This window comes from Urocitellus parryii, chromosome 3 (genome assembly GCF_045843805.1).
Source record: "Urocitellus parryii isolate mUroPar1 chromosome 3, mUroPar1.hap1, whole genome shotgun sequence".
Taxonomy (NCBI): domain Eukaryota; kingdom Metazoa; phylum Chordata; class Mammalia; order Rodentia; family Sciuridae; genus Urocitellus; species Urocitellus parryii.
The window spans coordinates 72289041-72299035 of NC_135533.1; the positions used below are offsets into that span (position 1 = coordinate 72289041).

General features: G+C 37.6%; 1 protein-coding gene across 5 annotated transcripts; it reads left to right on the top strand.

Moving 5' to 3' along the window:
• Nucleotides 1-220: 220 nt before the first annotated feature.
• Nucleotides 221-4534, top strand: Arl4a (ARF like GTPase 4A). Of its 5 annotated transcripts, none has more exons than XM_026408778.2 (4): nt 221-586; nt 736-853; nt 1161-1277; nt 1722-4534. In XM_026408778.2, exon 4 carries the CDS (start codon nt 1806-1808, stop codon nt 2406-2408), a length of 603 nt encoding a protein of 200 aa, XP_026264563.1. In that variant the 5' UTR covers nt 221-586; nt 736-853; nt 1161-1277; nt 1722-1805; the 3' UTR covers nt 2409-4534. The 5 variants fall into 5 exon arrangements, with proteins under 5 accessions (XP_026264563.1, XP_026264552.1, XP_026264575.1 ...); XM_026408767.2 differs by having other exon boundaries at nt 1166-1277; XM_026408790.2 differs by having other exon boundaries at nt 1166-1277; nt 1725-4534.
• Nucleotides 4535-9995: the final 5461 nt, after the last annotated feature.

A 9995-nucleotide genomic window follows, 5' to 3' on the forward strand; every position in this document is an offset into this window, starting at 1 on the left:
TGCTTATTTGCTTTAGAAGAGGAAAGTGCGCCAGGCAGACCAGGTCGCGGAGGGCAGCCACCGGGGTACCGCCTCACCGCCCGTTACATAAAGAGCCTGCGGGTCTGGTGTCCTCTGGAATCTCTGACGCTGCGTCACACGGCCGCCGCCCTAGGGTGACACGAGGAGAGAAGGTACAGGGCGGGGCCTGTCTGAAGCTGGCTGGAGGCGACAGCAATGTCTGGGAGAGCGAGGGCTCTGGCTAGCCGAGTCAGGAAGCCCCACCCGACCCTGCGGGCAGCCAGCTAATGGCCGGTTCGAAAAGTGACCCTGTTTCGGCGTTGCTAGGAGACCCGGCTCCCGCGCGCCCCCCAACGGCCAGCGCCTGGGCGTCGCGCGGGAAGGGGGCGGGGCCTCGGCTGGCGCGGGCAGTAGCCGGCAGAGCACCGTTGGGGCGGCCTTTCGCGAGGCGCCCACCGGCGCCTCTGGAAGCGGCGTGTGGTCCCCTGCCACCGTCCAGGCTTTGCTGACACCCTGGGACAGGTGTCAGCGTACTTCCCAAACGGCTGAGACACAGAGTTAGGACGAGGGAAGGACGGTTAGTCAGGTGAGCTGTAGCGGAGTGATTGGCCGGGTGGCCACGCCCTAGCGGGGGAAGAGCTGGCCCGTTGCCGAGGAGTGAGGTGAAGGGATGCCGCTGCAGGGAGGGAGGGCCTGCCCTTGCGGGGGCCGCAGGTCATATCGTTTGTGCCACAGGGGTTGGCGCGACCATAACGAGCACCCTCCGCCAGCCGAGAAAGAGTTAAGGCGCCGGCGGTGACTGCGGGCCCCGGATGTGAGGACCGTGGCGCAACGTCTGTGGGCCGCGCTGCAGGTGCGCCGGGGCGGGCGGAGCCAGAGGGCTGACGGCGACCTGACAGTCTGAGGCACCCCCTCCCCTGCAGGGGCCGCTCGGCTTCCTCCTAGAGCGCCTTGTTTTCTAACTTAGGGTCAACAGGTGGTGCGGGTGGACCGGGAGAGAGCCCTGCTCTGCCTCACGGGGAGCGACGGTTACCCTAACCAATTAGGGCTCGGGGGCGGGAGTGGCAGGGCTGTCCTGATACGGGTGACCAATGGGATTTGGGATCATGGGTGGGCCGTGAGGAGTGGGCGTGGTCCTTGTCTGAGTCCAAGGTTTCTAGTGCAGCAACTGCTAGAGCTGCGTGGAGATCTAAGCCGGACGGACGTGGGGTGCGTTCCCCCCGCATAGAAACGCCTGCCAATGGTTTCTCGTTTGGACCCAGACTCCGATTCCGGAGGTGAGAGGGGTTTTTATTTTGGGGGGCGGAGGGCGGGTTGAGCTTGTAACACTGATCTTGGGTATCCTGTGAATCATGTGGGATTAGATCCCTAAATTACCTTTTATGAGTTTCTGACACCAAAAAGGGCACTTTTATGGTTACGACGAGTTGGACTAGATAGTGGTAACTGAGTTGTCTTCCAGAATGAAGTCTAAGATTTGGGGAGCACGGGGCGGGGGGAGTAAAGGAAAGTACATGTTACCACAGAATTAAGTGAAACACAGAATTCCAATCTTAATTATTCCATGATTTGCGTTGGATTGTGAACGTTTCATATCACATCTGATTTGCTTACTAAAACAAGTTTAATTAAGTTCCTCGTGTTACTTATTTTACCTAAAATAGAGAAAACCCGTTTTAATGTATTATTTCACAGGAATAATTTCTTCATTTCCTCCCCAGCAGTCTTGTAGCTGCATCGCCAAAGAGATTCCAAAGCAGAAAGAAGAAAACATTACAATTTGGGACACTTATTTGCAACTGGAAATGGGGAATGGACTGTCAGATCAGACTTCTATCCTGTCCAGCCTCCCTTCATTTCAGTCCTTCCACATTGTTATACTGGGTTTGGACTGTGCTGGAAAGACAACTGTTTTATACAGGCTGCAGTTCAATGAATTTGTAAATACTGTACCTACCAAAGGATTTAACACTGAGAAAATTAAGGTAACCTTGGGAAATTCTAAAACAGTCACTTTTCACTTTTGGGATGTAGGTGGTCAGGAGAAATTAAGGCCACTGTGGAAGTCATATACCAGATGCACAGATGGCATTGTGTTTGTTGTGGACTCTGTTGATGTTGAAAGAATGGAAGAAGCCAAAACAGAACTTCATAAAATAACTAGGATATCAGAAAATCAAGGAGTCCCTGTACTTATAGTTGCTAACAAACAAGACCTGAGGAACTCACTGTCTCTCACAGAAATTGAAAAATTGTTAGCAATGGGTGAACTGAGCTCATCAACACCTTGGCATTTGCAGCCTACCTGTGCAATCATAGGAGATGGACTAAAGGAAGGACTTGAGAAACTACACGATATGATAATTAAAAGAAGAAAAATGTTGCGGCAACAGAAAAAGAAAAGATGAATAACAATACCTTTTATATCTGTGTGGAATAGGTTTTCTCTGGTCTGATTTTGACAAATGGAAGAGTGTCTACAGCCTGGTTTGCGTGTCTGCTTTCCTGGATGCAATTAAAGCTTTGTTTTGTTGAACAATCAGATGCCCAATTTATTTGCCTTTTGGAAGATGAGTAAATGCAGTGCTTCTTAAAGTGGTTTCCTCTCCCTACACCATAAATCTATCGGTACTACCATTTTGGGAAGCCAAGCAAGGATAGTAAATTGACCAGAAAATAGTTGTGGAAGTTTGACCTGAAGTTAGTAAAATAAAACTCTGAAGAGTGTCTGCCTAGTGTTTTGTGCTTATATCTTTTGAGGGGAAGCCTTTGCAAAGATATTGCATACTAGGCTTTGTAAAGATAAAATGCTAGTGAATGGATACTTAAAGTAGATTAATATATACATATATTTATGCAGTTATATGATCACACTGGGACAGGGAGGAAGAGTTTGCTTTTTAAACTTTGGCTAAATGATTTTTTTATGTTTCTGGAATCAAATAATTTAATGCTGTCTCTTAATTCTAGACAATGTTTAAGTTGGTCTGACTTTAATAAAAAAATAAGGTGTTTGAGGTATACTCAAGTGCATGGATTAGTTTTCTTGATGAAGCATGTTTTGGTGTGTAGTCTTTCTTAGAAATAACTATGCATCTTTCTATACAGGTTTAAAGCAACTTTTTTGGGATTTGGGGCTATTATAGAAGTAGGTTGTTGTCAGAAGCACTTTCACTTAAAGAACCTAGAATAATTTACTTGACTTTAATAGTAAAGTAAATATGGGAATGTGGACTAATCCTAAATGCATTTGCTTGGATATATGGATTTATGAAGAAAGCAATTAGTGAATGTAGATAATACATGGTCTCTAAAATACTCTGGTTAAAAGATATTTGTTCTATTAATATTTGCTGGCTGAAAACAGATGTGGTTTTTCACATATTTTTGTAGTGTCTTGGGAGGGGCAAAATCTTTATAAACAACACCTGATGTGTAATGGAATGAATATGTAAAATATCAATATATGTTCTGAGCTTTAATTTCTTTCTTTCTTTTTTTTTTTTTTTTTTTTTTTGCTTACCAACTGACCAGTGTTACCTGAGATATACAGTCCTGATGATAGTAAGGAATAGCAAAGTACTGCAGATAAGAATTATGATTATAGAAAATGAGAGGAAAGTAGCAAAGTGTTTTATGAAAATTCAATGGTGCTGTTTCTGTTAAAAACAAAACAAAAAAACACCAAACTCTTATATATATATATATATATAAGGAGGAAAGACCTTTGTCTAATTCTTATCTTCAGGAAAGACTTAGTTCAAGTAATCATATATTGGCAAATGAGCGTACTTCCTATGTGTAATGCCAACAGCTGTTTGTTCTGAAATCACTGAAAGAAATGCACTTTGATAGCATTTGTTTTAGTTTTTGGTTTTTATTTTTTTTTCAGCATAATTGAATTTTTGAAACCTTAATTTTTGTTTTACACAAAATGAAGTAGCCTCCTGTGGAGCTTTCATGTTAAATGTACCTGCACTCTAGTGATGGTCACTTAGAATGTTTATATTTACAGAAATGTGGATAATAACTACCAATAAACTACTTGAGGCATTAGGAGAACAGTGTTCGACTTTGAGTTTATATGTATTATCACTTCTGCTGGAGCTTATAATTAGATGGGTAAAAACAACTTGGAGCAGCTGGGCTGATTAGCTTTATAATAGTTTGATTTGTGTCTTCTCAGGTGAGACAGGCATGGAAAGATGTTTTCTGGGAGGATCCTTTTGTTTGTTTTTTACCCTTCACTGATACTCTGATTATTACTACTAGATCCAAGATGTGATAATAAAGCTTGGCTCCTGAAACCCCCAAATCTGAATCAATTTAGGATTTCAGTCTCTACTTTCTATTTACTCTATAAAATAGTACTCTGTTAATTATCTCTTGAAAGGTTAATTTGTTGACCCTAAGAATTTTGTAGCCTAATAATTTGATCAGCAAATTCTTGTTATCCAAGTTTTCATATTTAGTGAACAGCAGCAAGAAAATGTCATGAACACTGTATCACCTTTTATGTATTAAAAGACAATTTTTACAAAACTCATAATATTTTCAAGTTTGGAAGATTCAATTTCCCTATCACCTATTCTAGCAACTAATAGCATAGTCTAATAAGGAGTCTCAAATTCTGAAGAGTTAAGGCAATGCTTTTATATCTAGTGTTTTGTTTTTTTGGCATGCCTTTTGTAAAAGAACAAGTGTATGTGTGTGTGTGTGTGTGTGTGTGTGTGTGTATTTTTTCTACCCCCACTGTTGGGGATTGAACCCAGAGTGTTATGCATGCTTGGCAAGCACTCTACCACTGAGTTACACCTCTAATATCTAAAGTATATTTGTAAGATATTTCCTTATATTTGAAATTACTTTATATATAATACTAGTCAAGGATTGGACAACTCTAAATTCAAATTTTTGCAAAAGAGATTAAGTAAAAATCTTTTGATACATATAGGGATTTAAATTTCCAGAATTCTTCTAAGATATATTACAAATTGTGTACTCTAGCCAGCAGAGATTATACTAAAAATCCTAGTAAAATAAACTAGATACTTACTGGAGACCAAAAGTTATAGTTATTGCTATAAATATATGTATATATGGAGAGGACTATTAGTCTACATATGACTAGTGGCTTCTCAACAGAGAGAAAGGAATAGACTTAGAATTTTTTGTTTATTTGTACAAGTTGTTTAACTCTGCTCTTTGTTAATTATTCATAATGACCTTGAAGGAAATCTATGGTGTAGAGTTTCAAGTTTCTATTCAGTAATTAGATGATTAATATAAATAGTGATTTCATTAGCAATGACAGATGCTAAAGTTTCTTCAAACAGTAGATGATGTAAAGCTCAGCATCTAGCTAATATAACTTAGAGTTCTGAGTATTGTTTGAGGTTTCAATTTTAGTTTTCAGGTTTAAATTTAGCAGAATATTATGGAAATGGATAGCAATAATGTGGAACACTGGAATGTTTAGATGAAGTCTTCCTATGAACCAGTATAGGATGCCAAAGTAATAATCATAAAGTTAATATTAAATATTTGAAGATCAGAGATAATATTCTCAGCAAATAACAGCCAGAGTATGAATCTAATTCTGTAACTTGCAAGTTAAAAATACAGAAATACCTAAAAGGAGACTAGGAGATAATAAGTGGAATCAGATCAGTGTTCAATCCTGGCTCTCCCATTCTGTGTGATCTTTAAGCAAGTTCCTTGAAATTTGTGACGTGAATGTAATCCCAGCTACTTAGGAGGCTGAGGCAGGAGGATCACAAGTTAGAGGTAAGCCTTGGCATAGCAAGACTCTGTCTCAAAATACGAAATACAAAGGGCTGGTGAGGTAGCTCACTGGTATATTGGTTTGAATCCCCAGTACTGCAAAGAAAAAATAAGATTGAGAGAACTGAATGAAATAATGTGTATAAAGTATTTAGCACAGTGCTAAACACTTCATGAAAAATAAATAGAACCTATTATTAACCAATAGGAATCAATATGAACTAAGAGGTCTTGTGGTGTAATTGATCATTGTCATACAAGTCCATATTTGAATACTGAATCTACTGCTGACTAGTTTCATTTTGAGTAATTTAATATTTTCAGCCTTAGTTTCTTCATTTGTAAACTGAAGATTATATCAACCATTGTGGTAACAAAAGATGAAATGAAACAATATTTAGCAGAATACCTGACACATAGTAAGCATTCAATGGACAGAATATTTTCTGACAAATGTACTTAGAGAAAAAATTTTGTAGGAGGCATATGACCAAACAAACAAAAACAACCCTCTTAATTGGTTTTTCTTAGCATTTGTATTTCGTGGCACAAAATGGCAACTTGGTGGAATTTGGGAAAATCTCAACATTCAAAATTCCATTAAAACCAGGTCATTTTCTTACATTTTTTTTAAAAGCATCACTCTATTTTTGGCATGATATAATCTTTTCTTACCTAAGGAACAAAATTTAAAATTATGTGTTTTTTCTGGTCTAGAAATAAATAAAAATAAAGCAAACTCATTTCACAGAAATAAAAACAATTTAGAACTATCAGTTCTTAAAAATGCCCCAAGATTGTAATTCAAATTTTGATGATAAGTAGACATCTATATGTTGACCCTTCCATGGAAACTTGCCAATATTTGTGAACACATCTGATAGATGATGGTGTATGTTTGTGTTTGTAGTGGATATATGTGCTATGTTATTTTCCAGTAACTTTCAGTTTTGGGTCTTGTTTTTAATGTTTTCTGCTTATATTTTACTGGACTTGAGATTGCCCATATTGGAAAAGATTGAGTTATAAAGAATTAAGTAGAAAATCCTTGGTTATTAAACAATAAACCCTACTTTTTTTCTTGGGCCCCCTCTACCCTGGTTTTATAATAAGAAAGAAATTAAAGTAGTGCCAAAACAGAAGTATTACCTGGAATATTGTCCCCATATCCAATGCAGAATAGATATTATATTATCAGTCCTAGATTATTGGAACTGGTGATTCTCAAAACATCTTCCCCAGATGAGAAGCATTAGCATTACCTAGGAACTTGTAAGAAATGCAAAAATTTCAGGCTCTACTCCAGATCTAGGAACATGAAACTCTGGGAGTAGGCATAGTGATCTCTGGTCACACAAAGCATAGAGGTGATTCTAATATTCACTAAAGTTAACCAGTGGGGTAACAGAAAATCCAGTCATTTATTATGCTGCAAAAGAAGATAGGGCTAGGAGTATAGTTTAGTGGTGGAATCCATGTTTGAGGCCCCTTGATTCAATCCTTAGCAAAAAAATACATACATACATACATACATACATACATACCTCAAAGGTAAATTTTTAAATAATCCCAATACTATAAAATTCAGACCTTTTTAAAATGTGATTTTTCAGAAACACAATGTTCGCATTTAGTAAAACCTTGTTGAAAGAACTTTAGTGGATTCCAACAGAGACACTATCATTTTAGATGTCATAAACTATTTTTTTCATGCATACATATAAATAGAATTAAGAATAGAAGGGAGTCTTGCTGTTTTAGCTGTGGTAAATATCTTAGGATGTGTGTAGCATTCTAACATAGGCAATTGGAGATGTTCAAATTGATCCCTTCAAGTAAGGCCTTATTTAATCAAAATCTTTTTATCATGACAAATTTCAATTTATATAAGAGGAAAATAGCATCATTGTGTTTTCCTTCTACCCTGTGACAGTATACCTGAGATATTCAATTTAAAAGGAGGAAAGATTTATTTTGGCTCACACTTTCAGAGCTTTCAGACCATGGTTGCCCTGGACCATGTGCCTGTGGCTTTGTGCCTGTAGTGACACAGTATGTCAAGGTCATTTGAAATTATGTTATGCCACCAACTAGATCACAAAATCTTTTGATTTGTACAGATGTTGACAATGGTTTATCTGATATGGAAAGTTCTTCCAGTATATTTAAAATATTCAGTTTGGGATAAAAAATTTTACACAATATTCTAGGGGCTTCCCTTTTATAAACTGAGATGCATGAAAATAACTCTGCACCTAAGAATAACTGTTTTCTAGATAACTTTTTGCCACTTTGAGAAGAACTAGGCAGTAGAATTGTTTTGTGAAATTGAAATTCAATTAGTTTATATGGAAGATAGCTGATATAGTATATGGTTGAAAAAGAACTTTTCCTAATGCAGCTCTATGTAATGGCAACAAGATATGAATATTCATTTGTTTTGTTTGTGTATGTGTGTTTTCCTTTGTTATTTTTTATATGAAATTCATTTATTATGTACATGTTATAAATTTTATATAATTTTATTATGTGTATATAATTTTATCCTGTTATTTTTTATTAATTTTTTAAAATGTATATATGATCGCAGAATACATTACAGTTCTTATTCCACATATAGAGCACAATTTTTCTTCTCTCTGGTTGTATACAAAGTAAATTCACACCAATTCATGTCTTTATACATGTACTTTGGATAATAATGTCCATTTCATTCCACCATCATTTCTAACCCCATACCTCCTCCCTTCCTTTGTTATTTTTTAAAGCAGAAACTGAATAACTTAACAGAATGTGATTGGAAGTCTTGGGCATACAGTAGGCCCAAGTATTTCTTGGGTATTAAAATATCAAGTGATGGTTTCTCCATTATCTGCTTGGAGACTCCCTTAAATGAGACAGAATGAAGTTCCATGGAGCAACATTTTTCCAAACTGATTGTATTTCAGAGTAGCTTAAGTAGGTTTGAAAATCCTTGGACTTCAGACACTTGATGAAATCTTGAGGAGAGGGGCCAGTAATTTATATTCTAACTCTTCCTGGGATTTTTAACACAGGATCCGCCATATTTAGAAACCATTGCTATAGAATTTAAAAATTGGGGGCTGGGAATGCCAGAGGGATGATATTTTAAGAGGCAGGAATAAAGGGATTGTAACTGGAACTCACCTACTGAAACATTTCCTAGCTGTCATGTGGATGCCTTTTCTTTTACATAGTAGGATGTTTTTCATTGGCTTGACATTGTAACCAACCTGAGAACATCAATTGATCCAGGGGTGTCTCACATCAGCTATCTTAGCAGAAGTCTGGGTGAGTCCAGATAAGATAGATACTTTTCCTTTTAAGGACTTTATATGTACTTTATGCTTAAGAGATGTAAGGTGTTTTAGAAATCTACAAGTAGTCCATTTCATCTTAACAAGGGATTTAGATGAAGTACTAATGAGGGACTACACTGTTTTTCTGTAACCCTTTGGGAACTTTGAGTGTCACAGATTTCACTGATCATGGTCATAGCAAATTATTTTGGGGATTAGCAGGCATGATAAGGTAAAGTATAGAGTCTGTAACAGTAGCAATACTGAAGATAATGGGCAGAGCCAGATGGCCTATAGCCAATAGATTATACTCAAACACATTCAATTAGTCAAATAAATAAAATAGTTTAAGTCTTTTAGTTTTGTAGTGAAAGATTGCCCTTTTGTGACAACAATAAGTAAATAATTCCCCATGCCTAGAAACTGGGTGTTTGTTTTAAATTTTGCAGTAGAGATCACATCTTAACTTTGACATAAATTAGCATGTGACTGAGTAAAAATGTCTAGCTGTAGCCTTCTCACCTCAAAATGGAAATACTACCTTTCTTATGGGTAGTATTAGGTTGTGAAAGAAGCAACATAAGTGATCTGGCATGGTTTCTGGCAAACAGATTGAATACTCAATATTTGACTACATCATGCTTCCGGGTGTGTGGGGTACATTGGCAAGCAAGAGATAAATACTCTATCTTTCGTCCTTGCTTTCTTTTAGGTTTTTTACTTATTTTACCCTTCACTGTTATAAATTATTTTATTATTACTTTTGTTGTTATCATATTTATAACATACGTCCCTGACTGCCTGATAAGCTTAATGTAAATTGGCTTTTACACTTAAAACACTTTTTAATTGCATTTATACCCTCCCATCTGCCCATGTGACACATGAGTT